The 27,241-nt window shown below is 46.1% G+C and overlaps 1 protein-coding gene across 2 annotated transcripts; it reads right to left on the bottom strand.

The window, feature by feature from the left end:
• Positions 1 to 188: 188 nt before the first annotated feature.
• LOC135264895 (histone-lysine N-methyltransferase NSD3-like) lies at positions 189 to 27,142 on the bottom strand. 2 transcript variants are annotated; one of them, XM_064353893.1, is made up of 23 exons: positions 26,569 to 27,142; positions 22,341 to 23,380; positions 21,805 to 21,964; positions 21,172 to 21,326; positions 20,235 to 20,798; positions 19,929 to 20,043; positions 19,215 to 19,315; positions 18,846 to 18,891; positions 17,911 to 18,041; positions 17,501 to 17,626; positions 15,475 to 15,601; positions 13,387 to 13,584; positions 13,048 to 13,227; positions 11,727 to 11,750; positions 9,765 to 9,921; positions 9,112 to 9,314; positions 8,510 to 8,622; positions 7,460 to 7,729; positions 6,761 to 6,877; positions 6,202 to 6,343; positions 5,877 to 5,983; positions 5,577 to 5,781; positions 189 to 5,143 (listed from the first exon to the last, which is right to left on the bottom strand). In XM_064353893.1, the coding sequence occupies exons 2-23, from the start codon at positions 23,334 to 23,336 to the stop codon at positions 4,899 to 4,901; spliced, it is 4,482 nt and encodes a 1,493-aa protein (XP_064209963.1). In that variant the 5' UTR covers positions 23,337 to 23,380; positions 26,569 to 27,142; the 3' UTR covers positions 189 to 4,898. The 2 variants fall into 2 exon arrangements, with proteins under 2 accessions (XP_064209963.1, XP_064209964.1); XM_064353894.1 differs by lacking the exon at positions 11,727 to 11,750.
• Positions 27,143 to 27,241: the final 99 nt, after the last annotated feature.

The following is a 27,241-nucleotide window of genomic DNA, read 5'->3' as shown; positions in this document are numbered from 1 at the left end:
AAGGATATAAAAACCGGTTCCATAAATGACAGATGCTTACAAAATGTTGAGTTCACCTAAAGGTGAAGTAAGCCAAATTGTATTGTACATCCTAATACCCAGACAGGACTGCTCACACAATGCAAAGTCCATGTATATGAAATATTAACCCCAAAACCACAGAAGAAGGAAGAAGGCAGACACGGGGAGATGGGAACATTCAGTACAGTTTTATTGAAGTCAAACCTCAAGCAAGTCTGAAACCGATCAAATCTGTGGAATGTCATTTTAAAAACCCTTCAGAATGAATTCTGGCAGAAGCAAAACGTTTGAATCCCAAAATTATTTCCAAAAAAGACATCTCAGTCTATAATGTACAAAAAATGATACAGTCCTACGGTCACACACATTCAGGAGCTAAATATTACAGGCAATCTAAACACACTACAGCTACATAACAACTGAGTTCTGTGCCATCTATGTACAAGTTTGGACAAGCATCATTCTTTACACTATGCAATAATATAGGCTGAGCAACAAAACAAAAGTTAATGTTTGTTTTTTTCTTCTTTTTTAAAACAGAAACAGCAACATCAATACAGATACAACCCCAGCAGAATTCCTACAGAGATTTCACTACATAAGTGTCTTGAAGATATTAGTTCCAGCCAAGCCATTTATATCTGATTTGTATTCTGTGTATACTTCAAATTCAATGTTCATAATGGACAGTCAACAATTACGATCAACATTACACAAAACTGACAAATCTGAAAAGGTTAAGATCACATGGAAATGACAGGCCAATCAGCAAGGTTCTGAGCAGGATCTTTTTAAAACTGTGTATCTATTTCTTTTAAAAATCACATCTTTTTTTAAAATGTCAAATAGTACAGATGTTAACCCTTCTGTTATCAATACCATTAAAAATAAATATGCAATACTCTCCACAAGGCATGATCAATACAGGTTACATGTATAAACATATTTAATGCCATAATCTTGAAAGTATATACATTTGAGGTTTACAGAATACTGACCAATCATGAGCATTAAAACACAATGCACCATGTAATACACTGAGAATTTCTATAATAACAGTTGCACTGGAGCTAGGGAAAATGGGAGTGGTGAATGGAAAGTCTATGAAGTCAATGATGAACACGGAAGTACTCCTGTTTTCAAACAAACACGTGTACCTCGAGACACATACACAAAAATGGCTATTCGTTTTGGCGAAGGTAACCTTTGTGCAATTTCAATACAAGGGGGAGGAAAAACCCATTACATGTGAATACAAAATTATATGCAAAGTAATAAGCAGCAGGGGGTTGAACCTTTAAAAAATTCACAGAAAGCAGCAATACAGAAATACCCAAAACATGAGCTCCCGCAGATGCCTATCCCTTAAGATAGGCCCAATTATCTCAGTAACGTTGTCTATCGGAGGAGGTAAAAAGATCACAAAAGCTTTGGGGAGGGGACCTAACCATTTTCTCTGCTGTTTGATGCCCCCTTCTGTTCACCGTACAGCCTTGTGTAGGACAGAGGAAGGACGCCAGAATACCTAAATCCTTGATGTGGCGATTCCCTCCCCCTCACATTTATGTCAGAATTCTCTCTTTTTTGGGAAAAAATAATAAAATAATAAGATTAAGGTATAAATGTGAAATAAACTGGACACATCACTTATTATGCTGTAGTACAAAAGAACCTTTATAAAATAAAATAAAAATTGATGCAAAAATAAACATTCAAGTAAACATTAAAGTTATAAAGGCTAAAGTACCAATGTGGATGTCTCTAATGTTTCCGCTGACGTTTCATCTATTAGATCGGCTTGATTAGTCTCTGCTAAATACCATTACAGCATTTACCAAATGGTGCGTAGTTTCAGGTGCAAATTTACCCTTGACATGCACGATTTCATAAAATGATGCACACAACTGCACAATAACGTACCGGAAATGAGAAACCACAAGGTCAAACACAATTACGGTGAGTGCACCCATTTCAGACATGATTAGGCGAGCGCACGTCTATTAAGGGCAATGAATACGCCCAAGTTACTTCACACCACAACTGACACTTGCTGTTCAAAGTTAGGACTCGTTACGGTATTTTACAATACAGGAAAGGCTAGTTTCTGAAGCCAGTGATTCCACGTGTAGCCTTCACATAATGTAGGAAGTTGGAACAGGTACTGCAGCTTGCTGTAATTGTAGAGTCTCTCAAGTCTTAAGTTTCACATTGTTCTTTAACATATGTGCTTTACCGGGTTACTTTGGAGAAAAATGTACTTTTCCATTAGTGTTGAGGAAGAAAACATCTTCATTAAAACAACAAATACAAAACAAAATGCAACAGTTATGATGCAGTCTATGTTGCAAATGTGCAATTAAACACTGTACATGGTACATGGAAGGCTGCTGTATGTTTGCGTGTTTCCACACAAAGGAATATACAACTTCTTGGGATACAGGCTTGATTTTTTAAAAAAGCATGAAGGCATTGAATATAATTCAAAACAATGAAAACAAAAATGTAACAGACAAGCCACAGTTACAACATATTCCCAGCATTGAATATGTGACATTGAAAAAAATGTCAATTATAAGAATCAAGACGTTTCTGAATCTAGTGTTTTGTCTTTCTACTAGGGTAAACAACAGTATGGCTGGGTCACAGTAGTCGATGATACCAGGATGAGTTATAGGCAGTGCTTTAGCTTTTTGGAAGATAAAACTGGAAGAGTACCAGTTTTGTAGTTGCCTACAGTATGCAAGCTAGATCACAAAGAAATGTGGACTAAGACATTTTATTTTTGATCAGAGGTTAAAGAACACTATTAACATCTTTCTTCTATCGTTAAAATTAAGATTCTTATTTTAAAACATTACAAATCAATACAATAAAATATGTTCTATAACATATTTTTCAAACTGCAAGAAATAAAAACTGCATTCAGATGATGACATATCTTTCCCTTATGAATCTTCTAGAGATAAAACAGATATGCCTTAAAAGTGCTTTTAACATAATATAAAGTAAACAAAAATACTAAGCCCTAAAATGTGCTTATATGTACATATTCTGCAACATTTTATTCAACACCTCGGGAAATTAAATTTTGTTTTTCAATATATAAATATTTTTTATGAATCTCCACAGAGACTGATTGCATGACTAATACTGAACCTGTGAAATATCAGTTAGGTACCCTACCTTTATGACCACTGTTGAGATGTTGTATTAGGGCAGTAATAATACTTACAAGCTGCCCTTCAACAGAAAATTTAGTCAGCTAGTCAACTGATGGTTCTCAGCAAACAGGAAATCAAAACGAAACTACAAATAACTTGCTATGTTGGTCTGAAAAAAAAAACCATTGCAACTGTCCTACATCAGTCTTAGATGGGAAGTTATTCATGTCAGCGGTATGTATAACTATTGGTGTAACTGCAAAAATATTACAAACTGCAAATACGCAAGACAAGTCTGCCTCCTTCACCTGCAAACTATGAAACCAAAAACAGATCTACAAAGAAAAATGGTGGGCTAATGCTTTTTCAAATATACAATTTAACTGTGAAACAGACCACTCATTTTTCATTGCCCTTTTTATAGATTCAATTTTGCATCAGATCACTCATTTCTTCTCAAATATTTGTAGTTCTGTTCACTTTGAAACTGAGGCACATATCCCACAATTCACTCACATTAGCAAATTACGTGAACTGAATTAAGACTAGATTTATTTCTCATTTATTCAATTACAGGTGACTAGCTGAGTTTGCTAGAGGGGAGAAAATGGGGGGGGGAAGTATTCTTATTGTAATTGTCACTTTGCTTTCAAAACTTCAAGATATTTAAGTTTTTTTTCCCCAGAAGTGAGCCTCTGCATTTGATTTAAAATTGGCAGAAAAATAACATCAATAATACTGATGCTATGGTGCCATGCTGAAACACATCCCACAAGTATGATTTACCTCAATAGAAAGACAAGTCAGGATTTACAAGGGCGCTGCTGAACTGAGATTAAAAATAAACAGAAAGTATTAGTCAAGGAGACACCACTAAACAGGACCAAACGGGAGGACAAAGCTGTAAACATGACGATAAATACATGTATAAGCACATGGAAAACAATATCCTTCCCCAGGGAAAGGGCAATAGGGAATGGTTTTAACATCTAAACTGAACTGTAGTCTCATTTAAAAAAAAAAGATGAGAAAAAGGTGAAAAAGATGTGAAATGATTTTGTGGTTTGGACATGTGCTGTAATCCTGTTAAAATTGCACACACATTTTTAAATTAGATTTTCTTAAACAAAAAGGTACGTAAACAAAAAGGTTTTGGAGTGATGTAAGTGTGTTTAGAGGGGGGATGGGAGGCGGAGCTTGCTTCTACGGTCCAGCAAGGTGTTTCCTGTTCTGCGCTGCGCACCGATTGGCTCACGCTCCAGGCAACCACTGTCCACAGCGCGTAAATGGAAGAAGTACAAGCAGCAGGGTTGAGCAGAGCTCGCCTCAACCGAATAAAGAGTTCTTAAAAGTGCCACTAACCAATACTGCAACACCTGGTTCTCCTCAGTAAAAAAATAAAATCAAATAAAAACATTCTGAAATGCGCACTCCAAACCCTCTGCAGAGAGGCTGTGTAACCGTACGTGTTTTTTTGTTGTTTGCTGTTGTTTGTTTTAAATCATGCCTGCTGTTAAACTGGAATTGACTGCAAGGTTGACGTAGGTCTCCACACATGTGGATGAACCTCAGCTTTCTCCTCAGTGCGTCAGCCATCGAGAAGGCCGGTCTCTCTACTTACGTCACACGTCTAAATCTTTCAACCGCGAGACACCTCGTTTCCGGGGCCTTTCTCCCCCCTGCGGCTGCGCTCGCTGCCGCCAGCAGGGGGCGCCCTCACTCTCCCGCCACCGAGACGGGCTCGGCCGGCTCCATCTTCTCCGGAGCTTCGGCGAGGTCCAGCCGCGCGTCCAGGGGGCTGTCGGGGTCGTGGTTGGAGCAGCAGGGGCGGTCGTCCAAGGCAGAGGGCGCCAGCGAGCCCTCCTCGTGCTCCCGGCAGAAGGAGCTGGGGCAGAAGTCGCAGAAGGAGGAGGCGGAGCTCTGGCACACGCTGCACTGGTGCCAAGGGCACTCCCACTTCCCTAAAAACCACACGAGAGCAGGACGGTCAGCAGTGAGCAGAAACCCAAAGCTTCCTCAATTTCAATTCACACCCTACAGCTAAAATACCGGAAAAAGAAACAATGACCAGAGTTCTCCCAGCTGTGTCTAAATAGTGCCCGACAATTAGATGATTCGACATTATGACATCACGGGGTAATGGTTAAGAACTTGTCCTTGGACTATAGAGGTTACAGGGTCAAATCCCAGGTGGGGCACAGCAAGTCTAAAGTCGGCATATAAGTAGTGTAGGACAAGGGTGTCTGCGGAACAAATAATACGAACTAATCAATAAGAATAAGCAACTAAATGTAAATATAAAAGGATCTGATTGTATACTCCTTCTAGCCAAACAGGTAGTGTGAGCGTGCAGCCAAACAGGTAGTGTGAGCGTGCAGCGGGACAGGGCCGTACCATAGGGCGGCTTGCTGAGGTCGAGACACACGAGGTGGTAGGCCTTGGGGCAGTCCTTCCTGTCGCACACCACCAGCTCCCCGGCCTGGCCGCAGCAGAAGCAGACGTACTCGTGCGCCTGCTTGCTCTCGGGCTTCAGCTTGCGCTTCTTGGGCTTCAGCTTGGCATTCCGCGCCTTCTCCTCCTTCTCCATCACCACCGCGCTCTGGGGTGGGAGGGGGGTTGAGCAGGGGGCCATGAGACACTTGCAGAAGAAACTCTGAGTAACACAACCTGGGACGGATTTGGGCAGGGTCTTACCTTCGGCCGCACCCCCAGGAACCCGCTGCAGTTCTCCGCTCCACAGTGGCAGGACGTCCTCCCGTTCCCCAGGCAGTCCAGGTTGTAATTGAAAGTCAATTCAGTCTCTGCAGTGAATAGCATGTTGACATCATCACCTTCAAAGTGACGGCTTCAGATGTAAATATCAGAATGACTGAATACAGTTCATATTAAAGACCACTGAACAAGTTCACAGTTCTGTTTCCTTTAACGTAATAATCACGGTCAATCTTTCAGAAAACAGCTCTAACATACTGAGTGCCCCTGAAATGAAACGGGAGGTGTGCCCGAACGTCACTCTCACCGGCTTCGATGTCGCACAGGGTGAAGAGCCCTATCCGCACGTCCCCGTTCACCGTCCACTTCTGCGTCTCGCAGTTGGGGCTGCAGCTGTGGTTCATGAAGCGGGAGAAGTTGCCCTTGGGCCCGGCGTCGATTACGCGGTCCTGGAGAACGCGGAGAACCGTAACCGCAGCCAAAAAAGAAGTACAGCAGTGCAGTAATTCAGTTCCCTCTATAACACACTAACCTAGAACGTACCAGCATGACAAAGCTTTATTTCAGTTCAGAGTGTCTGGTTCTGGATGCAGAGGTAGGATATTTGTGTAATTGGAAGTAGCTCCAGCAGACCAGTTTCATTGTCTAATATTTTCCATTTTAAACACCGTTAACATTTTTCAAACTTAGCACAGTTTTAATGAAATTGAAAATTACTTCACATGAAAATTGCAGCTCCAGAAAACTGAATTTGATAAATGTCTTCTGAATTAAAATAAATCTCAATAACAAGCAATTATTGTACTTTCAGGAGTAGTCCTTTACAAAGTCAAATTTTTAACATAAAAACAGGCAGTATATGGCACCTTGGTGAGGGTCAGCATGTAGAAGTTGGTCACATGGTTCTCGTGGGCATGTTTGATTCGCTGCCTGCATTCTTCTGAGTCGATCAGCTCCCCGACGTACTCGGTCACAAAATCACCCTTGGAGACGATCAAAAACAAGCCACGCATTCACGTCAAACCTTCTTTACGCCATGGGTGTCAAACTCCGGTCCTAGAGGGCCGCAGTGTCCGCTGGTGTTCAGCTTGTTTCAAGTGGTTAATTTAAGTCATTGATTGGCTAAAGAGTCCACGCACCGCATTCTCAAGGGCTCAACTGGCCGCAGATCAAAAAGAAACCACAAATACCTCCGGACAGCGCCGCCCTCCAGGACTGGAGTTTCACACCTCTGCTTTAAGCAAATGCAGCGCTGTCTGAGCCAGCAATTCAAGCACATACACAACAAAATGAAGAAAAACTGCACTGTAGCTTAACGCCTCTGCTGCTCACCCTCTGTTTTCTGAACACATATAAATACATACACACACATACTGTATGCTTACATTCAGAGAGAGTGATGAAGCAAAGATGAACGGTCACACATTATCAACACAGAACAGTAGCCTATTTAACCCTTTTCAACCCTGAATAGTAAGTAAATGGACAGTGAAAGAGGTCTGTGTTGTGACTGGACGGGCCTCATGCTTTTAAGCCACGTTCGACGGCGGCGGCGGGGGCCTCACCTTCTTCAGGTCCTGCTTGGTCTTGAGGCCCCAGCCGCGGCCCTGGGTCTTGAAGACCTCGGAGTCGGGGTAGAGGCGGCGGGAGAAGCGCTGGTTCTGGCAGCGCTCGCCCGCCGGGCACGCCTGCGGGTGGCACTCGTACTGCAGCATGCGGTTCAGGCACTGCGAGTCCAGGCCGCACGGGCTCTCGTCCGCCGGCTTGCAGCCGCAGCGCGGGATCTCCGACAGGTCCGCCACGTGCACCTGCACCTTCCCCACCGGCTTGTTGGACTGAGAGACAAGGCAATGCGTCGGAGAGACAAAACAGCGCGTCAGAGAGACTAAACAACGCGTCAGAGAAACAACACAAGGTGTCAGAAAAACGAAACGCGTCAGAGAAACTAAACACATCAGAGAAACTAAACAACGCGTCAGAGAAAATAAACACGTCAGAGAGACTAAACAACACGTCAGAAAAACTGACTGTGACTGACTGAGGACTTCACAGTGACAGAACTAAATTCTGCTGAGCCTTCAGTACAATCTCACTCAATACTGTCAGCACTGTACAAAATATTTATCAGGAACTGAGAAAACCTGTTTAATTTTTCACTACATTAGACTTTTCTTAAATTTCAGTTGCATGCTTTGTGGAATAAACTATTAATCACAGGGACATGAAACACTGACAGTAAACAGCAGATTAGCAAGCTTAGCATTTGGATTTGGAGATGGTTTTTAAGACACAACAATATGAAACACTGATATTTATATGTGCATATTCAAAAGGCAATAGATAATAAATGCCTGCAATTTTTGGAGGACATTTTCATAAAATAAAAGGACAAAAAATTATAAAATATCACACTTATCAGAGGGGTGTTAAAAAGCCTCACTGAGTGTTCCTGAAATATTTTGTCTACAGAAACCACACAAGCCTATTAAAAACCAGCAACAAATGGATCTGAAATAATGAACCTGTTATTTTAGGGAGGAAAGATGAAAGGGACATTGCTGCAGGCCTTTCTCTGATCCCCCGTTGTTTAAGCAAAGGCGGTGAGGATGACTCACTTTGATGAACTTGTAAGGCGGGGGTTTGCGAGAGTTGCGCTCCTGTTCCAGGGCCTCCCTGCTCTCCCTCTGTGCCTTGAGCTCCTGGAACCTCTTTGCAGCCTCTTCCAGAGCTAGGGGGGGGGGGGGAATTGGGGGGTCACTCAAAACCAAAACATAAACTGGGTGGGCAGTGGTCGCTGACATTAACAGGCAGGCTCATCGCTCAGCTCAAACACTTATATTAAAGCAATACTGTAACCACGATCAGAATTTTCCAATTTTGCCCATTACAAGAGCACAGTAAACAAGAACAAGGCTGCAAAATCAAGAACATGAATAACGAATAAGTAAAATCTGCAGGCAGAATAACATTGGGTTGATGCTGGAATGCGACAGACAACCCTCCTGAGTAAGAAAATTGACTGTCCTGACCCCGTCCCTTCAGTAGGACAATGTGATGATTGTCTGTTAGTGTAAGGGCCACAGGGTAGGCTCCAATAAAAACACTATGTGTGGTGTACAGTCACATGAACAGTTCTTGGAAGCCCCACCTCCCCACCCCCTCCACATTCTCACAGCCCTGTTTACTGATGCCATTCCTCCCCGGTCGCCTCCCTCACCTTTTTTGAAAGTCTTGTTTATACTCATCTGGCCCTCGGCGAAGTTCTTGTCGCTCTCCACGTAGGGGAAGACTCGGCCCTGGTTGATCCAGTAGTAGTCGTGGGAGCCGAAGAAGAAGACGGGGAAGTCGCCGATGTCGTGCTTCAGGGTCTGGATGTTGGAGGGCACGAGGCGGGGGTTACAGATTTCGGCAGGCCACCACCTAAACAGGGGGACAAGCGACCGGGGTTAGCGTGAGACAGGGAGAGGCACTCTCAAATCACACACAACAGTACCGAAACAAAATGTCTTTTTATCCATTCCCATGTTATTCTGTTGTATTCAAATGCACATTTCATTCTAACAGGGCTACTACATTAACTCCTTAAATGCAGCACATTTATGATGCAGTTTTAGCTCCAATTTAGGCATTTATCAAATGACCTTAATCAAAACTAACAAAAAGAAAACCACCATTATGGCTGAAATAGATAAAACAGAAAAAGTGGTATATACACAAGTAGGTAAAACTGTTTCTCGTCTTCAATGTACCCCAGATATAGCTTTGAAAAGAAATACAGGGTCAAAGTTGCTTTCTGTGGATGAGTTTTCGAATCGGCACAAAACGAGTGCATCTCTCCAGCCGTACGCTGCTAGGCCAGCAGGGGGGTACCTGTAGCTGCCCAGCTTGACCCAGACGATCTGCTTGTAATGAGGCTTCTTCCCCTGCCGGCACTCGCTGCAGCACCAGCTCCCCTCGGGCATCTCCATGTCCAAGCACTCGGGGTGGAAGGAGGCGGGGCACGACTCGCAGCAGAGCAGTCTTCCTCCTTTCACACACACACACACACAGAGCAGGAGAGCGTCGCAACCCGCACTTCCACTCTCACACACCAGGAAGTGCCATTCTATAAACCTTACCCAAAAGCCCACCATATGTGACTGTTTAGTGTGCCGTACTAGAACAAGGATTAGTTCTTATGTGATGAGCAAATGCTGGACAAGTTTTTAAAAACTGTTAGAATTACCAGAGATGTTAAATAAATATCAGGTTCACAAGAGGGAAAGCATTTATTTTGAGCATTCCCTCTGTAAAACGTTGACTAATTCATAATTGGCTGAACAGAGCCTACTTTGGCCCAGATCAGTGGTCACACACAAACCATGCCATGGTACTGAGGCCGGTTTGGACGGAATGCTTTTGGGAAGGTTTGGAGAAAACAGCCCTTCCATTCCCACATGCTGGGTCTCATGCAGACACATTGGGCTCCACGTTCACGACCGTTCGGCAGACCGAAGTGCATATACACGCAGAGTGTAGGCAGCGTCGTGACAGAGGCAGGCATGCAGCATTGATCTTAAATAAATGGCATCTCTCCCACCTCTCCGTGACATGCCATTACAAGGGATTTAGACAGCCATGGGTGGAGTTTCAAAAAGAAATTTGCTCAAGCATTAAAACGTTAAATGTATCAGCAAATCTCCTCATGAATAAAATGCAATGGGCCAAAAAGGAAAATTGCATCTTCAAACAAGGATTTCCTTGGAATCGCATCACAAGCATGCCCTTTGGCAACAATACTTAGAACATAAAATATATCAATGCCATTGGTTCTGCTTTTATAACAATTAAACATTTTTTGGCTGTTCTCTCACATTGAGTTTCTTCCAATTTTTTGCGCCTCCCATGAACCATCAATCAAGACATTCTGTAACATTTCGTTCATTTTTCCAGTTGTGTCTGCGCAACGATCTCGGAGCAAGACCGTGGCCACCACAACACAGTCAAATAAACAGCACGAGCAGAAAAATCAGAAGGGCGTAAAAGGACGATTTTTGCTATTTAACCCGTGAGCGATTACACAGCGAAACAGTGTCATTTCAGATCAAGGTGAGCGGAAGAGGCGCAAGCGTAATGGGCAGCAGTTTTCGCTTGCAGCTGCGAAGCTCTGCCGAAAGCCAAGCGTGTCCAGGGCTCAAAATAACTGCGACACGGCCTGTGTCCTCTCTCGCGTGCAGTTCGCGCCCTGCGCTTCCCTTCTCTGTGTTCCTGTTTTCCCTCTGAAAGAGCCACGAATGTGTCTAATCCAGACATGTGAGGAGGCTGAACGAGTCTGAAGTCTGGACTGAAAAGTAACGCGTTTCCGCGTCTTTGGCTCACGGACACAGTGGCTCTTTCCACCAGTGAAGCTCATGTTAATATTTTCCGCTTGCTCGTGAGCACGCGCACACGTCTAGGTGTGCCTGTCAAGACTACACAGCTGACTGTTTGTGAACTGCATGATGTTGGCGTTCAAATTTTAGACCACAATTTATGGATACGTAAAATGAGACCTTCATTCTATCATATACTTGCTCAAGCGCACAGTCTGCGTTGTTTCGTTGCTTTCTGAACCTGCAGAAAGCAATTACACCGACTCATAAGGACTCTTCTGTACTTACGGAAATGTTATTTTAAGCCCTGTTATTTGCATTAATAGCAGCATTATTTTCCTCTTGACATTTTCCCCACATTAGGTGCGACATTTACTTGCCACAAAGCAGTGAAAAAATAAAAGCAAGAGGGACAAGCACATAAACACACAAGCACGAACACAAACACGAAGACACACGAAAGAAAATTCGGTACCGTTACCTTTCCCAATATTCTTTTTGGTAGCTGACGAAGAAGAAGGAATCATAGGTAATTTCATCAACTCAGCACGATATAACTCAGTCAGAACGAAGTGGAATTTATGGGGATATGAATAAAATATGCTGTCAGTATGGTCCTGCACTAACAACCCGATACATGAAACAGACAGGAAAAGTCATGAGCTGCAATGAAACTACCCATGATTCCAAAAGACAAAAGAAAAAAAGAAAACGACCAAAAGACTAAAACTATTAAATGTGAGAAAAACAAAGAATAAGAACAGACAATATTCTATAGACAACCACTCACAATTCAATTTCATATCCTGATTTCTTAAATCAGCCTGAGTTTACTCTCACATGAATGGTAACATGCAAAGACAAATATTAAAAACAAGGAAAGTATTTTTTTTTGGGAAGTGTTACTGCACCTGACTGGCATCACAAAAAATATGACCACATTAAAAATGTGTAAATGAATCGGGGACAATTTTATTGATTGGATTTTGTATTCAGGGTCAATGATGGAGTATCAAATGTGCCAGGCAAGTTAATCAATAATGAAATGGAAAGGTGGCCAGGAACACAAGTCGTATATTCAAGTCATCTAAACCATAACCTTGAAACATGGGGGGAATCCAATGAGCTCAAGTCATATTTAAAACTCAATACATTACCATAAGCAAATGTAAGATGTCTTACGGGACAGCAAGATATATCTAAAACAAAGATTCTACTTGCAGCCAATTCCCTTTGACTTTAACTAATGAGTTAATTGTGTGGCGCTAACTTCCTGAATTCAGACGGGCAGTAATCCAAGACAGCACCTGCATCTCTATCAGAGCAAAAAAGTAAAGGGCTTTGGGGTCAGAGAGGTCCGGAGACATTCACCGCAGAGACCACGTTTAAGAGACACAGAAAAGAAACCTGAGTTTTAGTTTAGTTTCAGTCTAATTCACCCCACAGCCTATGGAGACCTGGCCCTTGCTCAATACTAATTAAAGAGAAAATGTACCCAAACACTAACAGAATGTGAAATCGAGGATGCGCGTCTCAATCTGGACACCACCTCCCCTCTCAAACTGGCAGCGGCGTAGACCACATGTCACTTTAAATCTGCTCTCATATGGAAGCACTGCGTATTTAAAAACAGGGTCAGCTTTTTCATTCTTCCTGCAAAGCATCTGTGAACTTGTGAGGTTAAACAGAAGAAAGTGAGAGCGCACATTTATGAGATTTAACCAACGTAGGGAGGACGCTAAGCTTTCGCTACGGTAACTCCTCGGAACAAAATGGAGGGATTTTGGGGGAGCGGAGCTTACCTCGGGCGCAGATGAAGCACCAGCCCACGTTCACTGGCGAGGTAACGTGGCCGTTCTTTTTAGAGCCGGAATGGTTGCTGCACACAATGACGTGGGGCGTGATGGCCAGGCTGCCCGCCGCCACGCAGCCGTCCCCCGTGTGGTAGGCCACGGGGCAGCGCAGGCAGCGCATCATGCGACCTGCGAGGGAGACGAGCGAGAGCGCGTTAGCACCGCGCAGACATCGCGAGAGCGCGACCTCAAATGGGCGTCGCGCCGACATCACGATAGCGCGACCTAAAAAGACTCCTAGCGGTGAAGCCGGTGCAAGCGGCCACGTCGCCGCGGTGACGCCGATACCTTTGGCGGCCTTGTGCAGGTCCCTCTCCAGACAGCAGGTGGCGCAGCTGTGCTGGGGGCAGCGCAGGCCCTTGGAGTCGGTGGAGGCCCCGGGGAGCTTGCGGACGCAGGAGTCGTGGTAGAAGCGGCCGCAGCCGCCAACGGAGCAGCGCTTCACCTCCCCGCCCGGAGTCTTGCAGGAGAAGCAGGAGTGGGAGCCTGGGGAGAGGGGGAGACGCGGCGGGGTGAAAATTACCACACCTTCCCACGCAGAGCATGCTGGGTACTCCCAACATTAGCAAACGCTAACACAGCGTAAAGTCAGCATCGCACTGAGCTTATACCTCTGACTGACTCACACATTAAAATACCACATCGCAGATTAAAGCATTCGTTACACGCCAAAAGCCATAATATAAACGTAAATGTAATTACTCATCACACAGCATATAACACATTCAGCATCAGGTGTGTCTGGAAACAACAGTGCAGTTTAGTTTCACTGACAGTTTCAGAAATTGTGAATTTAATATCAAGGTGTGAAGTATATCGTCACCAATATCAAAGCAAAATCAAACAATAGCATATGATCTGGCATGTACATAGCTAGTGTAGGTCCTCGGTTTTTACTAAGATTCACCTCAACCTCAATGCAAACCAATACTCTTTTATTCCAAGATGAATCGAAAGCAGATTTTCCAGCTACATGGCTTCAAATGCACCATCAATGGGTGACCTTTCATTTCATGTGTCAGACGTGTCAGCCAGTGACAATCAGCACTTAATGACACTTGGCGTGTCGGGTCAGTGTGTGTTGCTGGGCTTTTGAGAATGCACAGATTCATGCAATTATACTGTAAATGTCAAATCTGCAGCGCCAACACCCACACCCCCCACCCATCAAACCCAGGACAAATATCACATTTCACAGGACTCTTTGAGATTAGAAGAGGGTTTTGAAATTCGGAGCGGGGCGAGTTTAAAGCACTGTCCATACTGCCAGAAAAGATGGGGGTACACCAGCTCTGTATTTCAAGTACTGCCCTTTCACATTCCCTCTTTGGGGCAAATAAAACATCTAAGACTTTGCATCCTGAAACAAATCAAAGACAAGGAGAACAAGCCATCTGAGGGAATGTTTTTCCCCCCCAGAATTAATTATAATATCTTAAAAATAACACAGCTGCTCTTGACAGAAGGATGACTTTTCTCCCAGTTAGCATATCCAGCTAAGGCGCTAGCTCTGAGCGCAGTGGTGGCACTGATGCACTCCACAGAAAGGGGTCTTAACTATGCCAGAGCACAGAGCAATGGGAGATCTGCACAGTCTAAGCACAGTTAGCATAGCATGACCCAGGATTTCCTCTGCCTCCTCTTTTTATCTCTTTTTTCTGCAGGTGTCTGTGATCTGTGGAAACCAGCTAAGCTAGGCCTGAAGCAGTCATAAGCACTGCAGCTCAGCTGCTGTACTGCAGACAGGCAAAAAATATAAAAATACATTTAAAAAAAAAAAAAACAAGAGCAACAGCATGCGCTCTACAGGACGAACCTGCTGTTCCAAAGGGCTAGGCCCCCAGTTCCAGTTCTGTACTGGAAAACACATTAAAAACTGGGCATAGTCGGGCTGCTGGGCAGCTCATTCGCTCAAAGAGATGCTTGCAGCACGAGTGAGCTCCATGGTCTCGGATCGACCCATGCCAGTCATCGCGATGGTGCCGGTGCCAACTATGCTTGGCAGCCCTGCAGGCGCTAGGCACCCAAGGTGATGACATATGGCTTATATATGACTTTGTGTTGCCCAAGGGATATACGGAAGGAGGAATACAGTGGACGGAGACAGCAGTATTCATTGCCCGAGTGGGGGCCCTTGGCTTGTATGAGTATGACTGGGTCTCCTCCACCCCCGCTCAGTGCCTGTGTGGCTTGTGGCTGCAGGGCGAAAAGAAGCAGCTGGCCGCCACCGTGTGTTTCACAGGTTGTCTTTACTCCCCGGAGTCAGCAGCAGTGGCCGCAGTTCACAAACTGAAGATTCCAAACGGTTGGGATTGGAGATGCCAAATTTTTTTGAAAGGCATGAAACAATGGAGAAGTAAATACAACAAAGCTCACCATTTCTACATTCCACGCAGGTGAACTTTCCCTCTGGTAAGGTCGAAAGTCCCAAACACTCCAAATGGAACAGCCTGCAGCAGTCCCCTTCACAGCTCACCAGGGAATCTCCGAAGGACTCGCAGATCTGGGAAAACACGGATAAACATCCGACTGTGATGAGCAGAAGGGTGGGGACATTTGAAGCATTACCTGAAGACCAACCTAGGACCTCATGTCCACACCTGCGAGCTAAAATCAAAGCACAGCAAACGTCGTGCCTTATTCAGTTATCCGTTGCACTGAAAGCACATTCGTTCAGTTTTTACTTGGATTAAGGTTAAGAACGCGGTGTTCCGGGACTTTGGTGTGGACCCTGAAGTTTTCCGTCTTTAATTTCATTCCCCTGAGTAACGGTGGAGGTCTCTCGGCTCCGTACGCGGTGTCCGTGTAATATGTCCGTGTGTTCCGGCGGGCTGGAAGTCGCCCTTGTTTGTCCTCCTCGTTGCTGAGGTAGGCAAAGGCGTCTGGCTGGTGAAGGGTGAGCGCTAGGCTAACCGGACACTGGCTGGGCTCATTCGCTGGTCCTTCACTAACGCAGGAAGTCTTAACAAAATGGCGTCTCTTCCGTGAGAGGCGCGGCGGAGAGGTTTGGGTTTAAAGGGAGGGAATGTACTGACGAGCGCGGTTGTGTGTGTGTGTGTGTGTGTGTGTGTGTGTCTCTGCAGTTGGCGGCGGGGATCTACAGCTTTGCCTGCTCGCTGTGGAACCACCACACCGACTCCTTCCTGTGGGAGGTCTGTGCCCGGGACGAGGCCGCCGCCCTCAGCTCGCTGGAGAGGACTCTGCTGTCCCTGAAAGGTAGCCGCGTCTGCCCCACCCCTTCCTGTTTCTGCCCCGCCCCTCCCTGTGTGCCCTGCCCTCCCCCCTGTTTCTGCCCCGCCCCCCTGTGTCTGCAAGCCCCGCCCTGCCCTGCCTTATCCCTACTATACCTGCAAACACAAGAATGCACACACGGACATGCGCGTATACAAACACACATACAAGCAAACACACACATTACACACAATTACACGCATACTAATGCAGAACTCTTATGTTCAGTCCTGCTTCAGAATGAAAGGCCTGTGGAGTGTGAGTATAAGGGTCTAACCCGTGACACTGGGATCACCAAAAAAATCCAGTCCAGTTTTTATAAAAATCCAGTCCAGGTTTTCTTTTAAAATCCAGTCCAGTTTTTATAAAAATCCAGTACAGGTTTTCTTTTAAAATCCAGTCCAGTTTTTATAAAAATCCAGTCCAGGTTTTGAAAAAAATCCAGTCCAGTTTTTATAAAAATCCAGTCCAGGTTTTTTAAAAAAATCCAGTCCAGTTTTTATAAAAATCCAGTCCAGGTTTTGAAAAAAAATCCAGTCCAGTTTTTATAAAAATCCAGTCCAGGTTTTGAAAAAAAATCCAGTCCAGTTTTTATAAAAATCCAGTCCAGGTTTTTTTTTTAAAATCCAGTCCAGTTTTTATAAAAATCCAGTCCAGGTTTTGAAAAAATCCAGTCCAGTTTTTATAAAAATCCAGTCCAGGTTTTTTTTTTAAATCCAGTCCAGTTTTTATAAAAATCCAGTCCAGGTTTTTTTTTAAATCCAGTCCAGTTTTTATAAAAATCCAGTCCTGGTTTTTAAAAAAAAATCCAGTCCAGTTTTTATAAAAATCCAGTCCAGGTTTTATTTTTAAATGATTTTTAAAATATGATTTTTTAAATGAAAAAAAAAAAAAAAAGTAAAATATTACCTCAATAACTCCACATACTCGTTTTGCTATGTGCATTTTTAAATTCCTACACTACATGTTTTGCTCATTTTGGAGACTGTATACCCAGAACTTTAAAGAAGTCAAAGCTGTGGACTTCCTGCTAAACAGAGGCCATATTCATAAAGATGACTGATGTAGGAACAGGCTTCCCCTGTCCATCTCCTAACCATATTCATTATAAGGCAAAATGTAAAAACTGATCCCAGGTCAGCACAGGTGCATTACCTGAGGAGTGACCCACCTGACAGACAGTGTCCTTCTTAGACGTGCTGCTTCCCTGCCTGGACAGGCTGGAGTCCACCGACTGCGCGTCGGAGGCGTCTGCGTCTGCGGCTGCAGGGCTGTCTGCGCACTTCCCGAAGACCACCTGTGCAGGGGAGAGCAGCAGTGAGACGGGCAGGGGGGGCAGTGGCAGTGCCCCGGCCCGTGGGCACAAACCAGACACGCTAGAAAGCCTGGTTTTAACATCACTTCCGTCTCAGGCTGGAATCATGATGTCCAAAGGCACTTCAGCCCAGCACTGACCAAAGCTGAAAGGCCTAGTAATTAGGGCAAGGAGTTCAATCAGGCAGAGCCATTATGTGACAAAAGGGCTAAAAAAACCCAAACTCAAGTGGACAGCTGCACTGAAGCCCAGATGGAGGGGCCCACCTGCGGGTCACTGTGGCCCCTGGAGTCGGAGTCGGAGGTGTCGCGGTACTGGGAGCTGGCCATCTCCACGTCAGTGGAGGCGCGACTGCGCTTCTTGAGCGGCTTGCAGGAGTCGGAGATCTCGCTGGCTCCTGAGGAGAGGGAGAGTCACTGCCAGTCTGAGCACGTACAGATCGGCACAGGCGTCAGTGCAGAGAAACAAAATGGTCGTTCTTCAGCTGAGAACGTCCCAGTTGCCTCCGCCTGATCATAATGCATCTTTTTATTTCCTTAAGCTAACGAAAGCATCAAAACACTTTTTCTCCCTAGGCATTGAGTCTTTTTTCAAGATAATCAAATCAGAACGTTCTTTCCGTAGCCAACTAGGTGAAAACGTCTGCTCTGTTTCCAAAACAAGGATGGGCAACAGCATGGAGATATCATTTATCACTGCACCTCTGAAAGCTGCACCAATACAACCTCCCCCGTACAGAAAAACACGACACTATCTGCGAGATTGGGTGTAATGTGATAACCTGGCTTCAGAGAGAAGAACGCAAAAAAAAAAAAAAAAAGTTTGGTTTTCTTAGCTGCATTCCTGAAATAGCCGTAACATTCATTCTCATTCTGATACCGTTTCTGTGATAAAAATGGACAAGCCTCCTGGATTAAAACCAAAAACAGACCTAAAAGCTAAAAACTCAGCCCAAAAAATGCACACGTTGGATCACTTCAATACCAGTTTCTCTTGTGCAAAAAAACTGCACATAAAAAAGAACCACCAACGATGATAAGATCATGCAGTAACGGTATGCTGTGATATGCTGCGCTGATACCAGTGCACAGTAATGCCCCTCCCTCTACTTCTGCTCTTATCGGGGAAGAGCAGGTTGATGATGGGGATGGGGATGGGGATGGGGATGGGGGGGGGGGGGGGGTAATAAACAGTGAAATACCTTTCTGCGATCCCGTCTTCAGATCTGTCAGTGGCACAGCCTCAGCCTGCAGAGAGCGGAGGGAGAAAGAAGACGAGTGGCACACCTCTGCAGCGCTCCTGAGCACGTGACTACAGCACGCTGAACTGAACGCGGGGCCCGTTAACGTCCCTCAGAGACACCGTCCCAGGCTACCGCTAACCTAGCGTGCCGCCCCGCCCGCCATTCGCTCAGAGCTGTGAGAGAAGTGCCCAGATATCCACCCCACCCGGCTTTGCGTTTTTCCTTGTAGGGCCGTGTCAAAACACCCATTCGATTACAGGCAGGACGCTGGGCGCCGGAGGCCTCTGAAGTTCCCGAAACGCTGGCGGGGGGAGTAAACCCTCTCACCTGCTCCTTTTTCATCTTCTTCTTGGGGACGGTCTCGGTGCACTTGTCCGACTCGGAGCGGCTCCTCACCGACCTGCGCTGCTGCTTGCGCTCCAGGGACCCTGCGGGAATGCGGAACACGCATTTAACATGCCCACACACACACACACACACACACACACACACAAACCACACACGCACGCACCCACACATGCCCACGCCCTTATACACAGGCCTCAGTGTGTGTGCTGTGTGCTGTGCACTGTTAGGCCTCAGTGTGTGTGCTGTGTGCTGTGCACTGTTAGGCCTCAGTGTGTGTGCTGTGTGCTGTGCACTGTTAGGCCTCAGTGTGTGTGCTGTGCACTGTTAGGCCTCAGTGTGTGTGCTGCGTGCTGTGCACTGTTAGGCCTCAGTGTGTGTGCTGTGTGCTGTGCACTGTTAGGCCTCAGTGTGTGTGCTGTGCACTGTTAGGCCTCAGTGTGTGTGCTGTGTGCTGTGCACTGTTAGGCCTCAGTGTGTGTGCTGTGTGCTGTTAGGCCTCAGTGTGTGTGCTGTGTGCTGTGCACTGTTAGGTCTCAGTGTGTGGCTGTGCACTGTTAGGTCTCAGTGTGTGTGGTCGTGCTCCTGTAGGCCTCGTCGGTGCGCATGTAGGCCTCAGTGTGTGTGCTGTGTGCTGTGCACTGTTAGGCCTCAGTGTGTGTGCTGTGTGCTGTGCACTGTTAGGGCCTGACATACCTGACAGGGCCTCCGCCGACCCATGCTGCACTGCTCCCGGCTCACTCCGCCGACCTGTGGCAGAACCCGCCTTCTCCTGCTCCTTAGAGACGGCCTCCGCCTTACTGCCGCAGCCCTGTGGACCAAAGCACCGGAGAACTCTGAGTGAAATTACCATTTACCCTGCATATGCAGCCACTCCCATTACAATCACACACACAAGACAATGTGAGCCATTTCTCATGACCTTCAACAGTAAGAAGCTATCAGTAAAAATGGAAAGCAGCGTAGACTGTATGCAGAGAGGGTGGAGCCAGAGGCGCTCACCCTGGGTGAATAGGAGCCGGGATCCGCCTGCCTGGCCTCCCCCTCTGTCCTCCTGGGGGAGGGGGCCTTGTCTCGGGGGAGGGGCCAGTCGCACTTGGTGATCTCCACGTTGAGCTTCTTCATGGTGATGGACAGGGGCAGAAGCTTGCGGGCGGCGGCCGTCTTCCAGGGGGTCTTCACCGGGGGGGCCTGCTGCTGGGGCTCGGGGGGGCCCCCGGGGCCCTGGGGCCCGGCCGAGGGGCTGCGGTCGGCGCATGGCTCCGCCCGGTCGGGGGTCTCCTCCGCGCCCGTCAGGCTGCACTGCCGGCGGGGCTGCAGCCGGCGGGCGGGCTGCTCCCCCTCTGGGGAGGCCGGGCCCCCCCCTCCGGCGCTGCCTCGGGACCTCCGCGCCCCCCTCCTCTCCAGCCTGCCGGCCCCGGGCGCGAGGGCCTCCGGCTCCTTGTCCACGTAGATGAAGGTGTAGGTCTCGATGCGCTCCTCCCGCGTCATCAGGAAGGCGTCCTCCGCGTGGCCGACGCCCACCTCCCACTGAGCGCGCTCCCGCTGCGGGATGGGCTTCAGCAGCTGCAGATCACAGCACGGAAAAACATCTTTCATTTAGTTTCCATTAAAACACTTCCTAAAATGGAAGTTCCTCTTTTCCTCGTAACAGAATAAAAGACACACACAAGGACAACAGATGGCATAAGGGTGCAATAGAATAGAATACAGTCCAGGACACTGTACATCCTATTCAGGCATTTGTCTGACTGCCCAGATCAGACAGCTGTGTACAGCACAGACATAACCTTTAACAGCAGTTCTTCCAAAACAAACAGACCCCGAATCTGCACCATCCACACCCCACCAATCCCAGTCATCCAGAGAGAGAGAGGAGGAGGACGGGGAGAGTGGGAGAGCGACCACGAGAGAGAGAGAGAGAGACGTGGGCAGGTACCTTGTGCCTCTCCGCTGGGTTGGAGGTCTTGCGCAGAGTCTCGGCTTGGAGCTGGTCGAACTGGTGCTCGCCCTGGTACACCACCACCCTCTTCTCGTGGATCCACGCCCTCTCGGGCACGCTCCCGAAGAACTGCACGTGGTACTCCCTGTGCCCTGAGGAAGCAGGCCGCCAGGGAGCGCGTGAGCCACAGGACGGAGGGAGACTGCCCTCTGCACAGTTCCCACAGAGCCCCAAGGACCTTTCTAACTGCCTTCAAGGACCACTCTCATGAGTTCTCAAGGACCTTTTTTTTTTTTTTTTTTTTTTTTTTATAAACGAAAATCCTCCCTTACTAAATACTAAAACTACATACTAAAATCAGGTGGTTTACTTTACGGGAGATTGTGTGCTTTGATTGAACAGAATGCAGTCCTCTAATTTTCTAAACATTTTGAATTTTCACTGAACAGCCTACAATAGAAACAGTAATGGGAACCAATGGAAGATGTTCCAACAAACGCACTGACCAACAAAATCAAGAGCCGGCAAACACAAAGTGCTAAATCAAAGGCTTGAAATGCCCACACCGAAAATCAAGAACGTTGGAGGCTGTGGAGGACCCATGCAGACCCTTGAGCGGAGCAGGCTTACCTCGAGTGTTTATCCGAGTGTGGACGCTCAGCTGGGGGTCACCGGAAACCATGCAGGGCCACCAGGGGTACGTGCCCACCTTGGCCCACACCAAGTCCCCCACCTCGTGGGCCTTACAGCACCCGGTGCCTGTGATTACTGTGGGTAAGTGCTTCTGAACCTGAACAAGCCGCAATAAAAGGATTAATCACACAGTCTCTCCAGAGACCAGAGCATCAACATCATTTATCCACACTAGAGAAATCAATGCTGTGCAGCACCTTCATAACTGCTATTTGGTCCATGATACACATTCGTAAGATGAGTGGGAAACAATTATTTCCAGAGAATGACACAGAAGGTCATGCATCACACAATGAGTGTAATCAGCTTGTGATTGGAGGGTGGATGTTTTGATTTGTGTTTTAGCACTATGTAGTTCCAGGGATAGAGGCTACTTCTTGTACTAGTACTGTAACATTCTAGTGTAACAGTCAATAGGCTAAATCAAAGTGCTCTGTCTTTCTCTGACAGTATAGAGGCCCCGACCCACTCACTTTTTGCTCCTTGGCCTCTGCTTTGGGGCTCTTGTGGCCCCCGTGTTCCTGCCTGGGCCTCTGCGGATCCTCCAAACGGTCGCACTGCGGCTCCTGAGGGCCCGCGACTCCGCCCGGCTCAGCAGCGCCCCCCTGAGGATGCTCCAGCGGCGCATCCTGCTGGTGGTGTGGGCCGTGGCGGCCCCCGCTCAGTTTCCTCTTCTCCTTCTTGCGCTCGTGCCTGCGGCGGGAGGCCTCGCCGGCCTGGAAGTCGTGGAGCAGGTCCCCGCACAGCGAGGACTCGAAGAGCTCCCGCCCGTTCTGGTACGTCTTGATGATCTTCAGCTTGATTTCGGGGGAGCTGGTCTTTTTGGGGGCGGCGGCGGTCGCGTTGGGCGGCAGCGTAGGGGGGTGAGGCGGGGCGCTGTCCATCGGCGAGGGGGCGGGAGGGGAGGAGGGCAGGAGTAAGGGCGGGGGAGGGGGCTGCATGTGGGCCATGAGGTGGGGCGGGGCCGGGTGGTGCTGAACGTGCAGGGGCGGGGGGCTGTGGGGATGGAGCGGGTGAGCGGGGTGGTGGTGGTGGTGGTGGTGGTGATGGAGGTGGGGGTGGTGGAGGTGGGGAGCAGGGGAGGGGGGTTTCTCCTGGACCACGGGGGCCCTCAGCACCGTGCCCTCCCCCGGCAACAGGCAGTGGTCCCCGTAGCCGCGGATGGCGCCGTAGCCGTTGGCCGAGCCGTTGGAGAACTGCGAGTACATGGCGTATTTGGCCTGGGGCTCGTACAGCCCCACAGAGGGGTAGCCGTTGGTGATGCCAGGCAGGTCTTCAGAGCCCGAGGGGGGGTAGGAGAAGCCCGACTCCAAGGCCGACTCGTAGGCTGAGGGACCCCCGTCGTCCCCTGCATCGCTGCCTGCATCGTACACGTCCTCCTGCCGGATATTGGCCGAGTCAATAAGCTGAGGTGGTTGTTGAATTGTGTTTCCCATGATCCCTTGCATGAAAGAGAAGGAGAAATCCATTGTTCTGCTCCAGCATCCTTAACTTTCCCTTTCTCTTACAGGGCCTACAAAGGGAGAAACAGAAATAAAGATTGTCACCGGAAGGATTCCATTCTTAACAGAGAATGTTCGCTTCTTCAGTTCCTACATTTGCAATGACAGTTACATCGAATCCTATTTGAGAGAGGAAAGGAAAGTCCAACTGGAAGTATAATGTCCTTCATGATTAAATACTTTTCCTCATGTAAGGCAACATTTTCTTGTATAAGAGATACAAAATTCTCATTTTGTACACAAGAATGTGCGTTAATTGATTTGGTTTGTAAGAAATTTGTGAAATTCCAATGCCCTGCAAAGAAAATGCTATTTTCAAAATCGCCCTCCAATGCATCTCTAATACCAGCTTAGCAAGATGTTTTTGCTCAGATTTTTTTTTAAATAGCACCTGTGTAAACATTTTTTTGGCTAAATCATTTCTCTAACAAAGAAATGTGTTGATATACAACATGCTCAAAATAAAAAACAAAAGCTGCAAAAAAATCTTTCAAGAGATTCCACTTTTGACTGTCAAGTACTGAGAATCATTGCCAACCACTGAACACTAATTCTCCAAGTACCCATTTCATGAATACATCACTGTTCATTTCCATATTTAGAGACTTAGCCAACAGCGTCTCCTACACTCTAAATATCTAGGAATTGGGGTGGATCAAAGCAGTCTTATTTTAAGACGACATATCCTAATATCTTGATCCGATCAGAACTAATCCCAAGTATATTTCACAATCCATGCTGATAAGTTATGATAAGCCAAACCTCTGCACGGACTCTAAAATTTAAATGACTGCCGTTTAAATGTCTGCAGAAACAAAGAGGCAACACCATCTTCACAACAGACAGTCCAGAATTCGAAAAACATGTTTCCGTTTTCCTGCCCTGCATACCCAAGGAAATGCTGGTACAATTTATTGCGCAATTACAACATACAGTTGTGATGTTTTGTGTATAGTGGTTCCATTCATCCTTGTTTCACATAAAATTGAAAGGAGTGACTGATTAATGTAAGGAATCCAAAATGACCCACGACAAGCTTCAGCTAACGCAAAATGTTCTCTCAACTTTGCTGGAATGTCTTGTCAATGCTATAACATTGCCACTACATGGCAGCAGCATTGTGAGAACATTTTGTGTTTTCTTTTCCCTGGCTGCTTTTTTTTTTTTAAACCCACTTTGCTGTGTCACAAAAAAAGCCTCTCACAATGGGAGCATGGGTCTTTTGTTCGTGTTAACCTAATGAAAATAACGATCATTCAGCACGCACAGACAAATGACTCAAATGCATTTCACACTTCGGGAACAGCCTTCCCGCATGCCACCTTCCGACAAAGAGCAGCTTTCGTTTTTAACGAGGGCCAATCTTAGGCACTGACACTTCCCCTGATCCAGGTTCTAATTAAGGGGAGGCACCTGTCTCTTTGCCCACGTCTCAACGTGTTGACAAACCGCTCTGAAATTGGGGGCATTCTTCTTACAAGAAAATAAAAAAAGAAGAAGGCTGCAACAACACAAGGTCTGGATGGAAGCTACGCTGGATGCTTCAAATGAGCAAAGTGCTTCCGGCAGAAATGAATGAAGGCTTGAACTGGACTGTCAGTGCTTTGTTGGAGCGTAGGTAGTTAGGATGCTGGACGACCCCTCTGCCAGCTCACAGCCACCGTGGGTTCTAAAGAGGCACTGTCTCACAAGAGGTCACTGCCAACCACGCGAGCCATCAGCTTCTAACTCAGATGTCATTGGTGGCAAAAAAAAATAAAATAAATAAATAACAGCCAGTTACATTAGTGCCAAAGATCTGATGTACACTGCTAGGACAGCTAGGCACAGACTATGCCCTTTCCAGTTGACCCTAACCCTTGATTTAGACAGTTATAAACTGTAAAAAAGTAGTAAGTTAAATGATGATTGATACCTGAAGAGAAGACTCTTCAATACTTTTGTTCTCATTCTATTCAAACCAGCACTTCATGGAGTATGTCACTTGCAAAACACAACATTGGTTTTCTTATCTACTATTGGAGGCAGTGTAATGGTTCAATAGAGTGCTACTATGAAAAGCAACTGCACAATCTACATTTTCCTAAACAATACACATTGTAAACATGTGTGATAAGAATGCTTGCGGTGTTAACATAATGTTTGTAAGTGATTACAGCAGCAAAAAGCACAATGTCAGCATTTTCATCATAAGTGTTAAAGCAAATAAACCTTTTGATAATTTGTCATTCAATTCAAACTTTGGGTAGCTCCACAAACACAGGCTATGCAATTATCGTGTAAAGGGCCTCGACCTGCAGTTTCCAAAAAAATAAAGAGTTTGCGTTTAACAGTAAAACTGAAAGTCTGCTGGTAAATTTAATTAATAATGAAGCAGTCGAATAGTGAAATGGTTATAGTAAATGTTATGTCATACGGAGTGTCAACAGTAGGCTCGCTGAAGCACAAAAAACAACACGCGATCCCCAAGAAAGGAAATAAACTTCACAGGAATCAATTAAGCATCATGCAATTTATTAGTTAATGCACACTGAAAGAAGTTAGACAAAGCTTATTGAACATTTAGCAGGCTGGCTTTTAACAGAAAACATCAATCGCAATTCAATTCAGTTAAAAATAGCTATAAACGGTACGAACAATTCCAATGAAACTGAAATTTGCTAAAAATTGAACTGAAATACAAAAAAGCATGCAATATTAATAAATGGGTACAACGAAGTGAAATACACTGACACGAGTAGCAAGCTGTACATAATGTCAGACTTCATGTGCGTTGTATAGTAGCTAAGCTAGCTACGATATATAGCTAACTAGCCTGCAAGGTAGTGTATATCATCTGAAAGGGGTATGTGGCTACTGTAGCGCTGTTTGATAACCACAAATGCTGCAACATTTTTACGCGCGTAGCAAGACAGCGTAGCAACATTATTTAAAGCTTTACAGTGATACGAAAAATGCGGAATACAAAAAATACAGCAACACAGCTAGCTAGTTACAACATGGCTGCCTTTGCCCCTTTAAATCAAATTGGCCAGATCACACCTCCATCACTCGTTACACCAAAGAAAAAAAAATCAACCCATCAATTAAAACAGGCAACCTTGAATACAGCGAGACAATAATGCAGTTTCACAGACAGAGCAAGAGAGATATGACAGAGAAGAGATGAGAAACGGAATAAAATAAAAAATGCCAATACCTTCAGCGTGTTCCATTCTAAACACATACACCCAATATTTGAGCTTCCTGGTGCAATATATAAAAAAACAGAAACAACAAAAGCTTGGAGAAATGTAAGTGCAGGCCCCTTCGCTTGCTAACTCAATGTATTTACAGAAAACTGGGGGGATTCACGGTCACTTCTCGGTTCCCATGTCTCGTTTAGTAGCTGCAGATTTGAGAGAGGGCCTTGGATTTTGCGGGATGTTGGAGGGGAATTTGGATAAATCTCGCTCCCTATGTATTTTAATATTACTGTCTCCCTCTCTCCCTCTAGCTGTAACAAAAGCTCCCTGCTTCAGGCCCTGTCTCTCTGCTCAGCGCCAAAACCACCACCTCCCGATTGGCCAGGGTGCGACTTCAAAGGGCATACCGGGATGTGTAGTTTAATTTTGTTATACGTCAGAAAAGGACGATTATGCTGATTTAGCTGGAGAAGTGAGATAATATTTACCTGCTCGCGATCTCGTCGTTTATTTCTGGATAGGCCAATTGAAAATTATGTTAACTAGTTTGGTTTTTATCGTCATTTACCTCTGTCTTGCGTTTATGCGTTCCCTCACATTTTTGCATTTGAAACACTTAACTTATTATTATTATTATTGACACATCTATGCCTACATCCCAGACAGTGTTCTTGATCTGTGAGAGCT

The sequence above is a fragment of the Anguilla rostrata genome, chromosome 10 (genome assembly GCF_018555375.3).
Source record: "Anguilla rostrata isolate EN2019 chromosome 10, ASM1855537v3, whole genome shotgun sequence".
In the NCBI taxonomy this organism is placed as follows: Eukaryota; Metazoa; Chordata; class Actinopteri; order Anguilliformes; family Anguillidae; genus Anguilla; species Anguilla rostrata.
The sequence above is the reverse complement of the archived record's forward strand: the minus strand, read 5'-3'. Positions and strand labels throughout refer to the sequence as shown.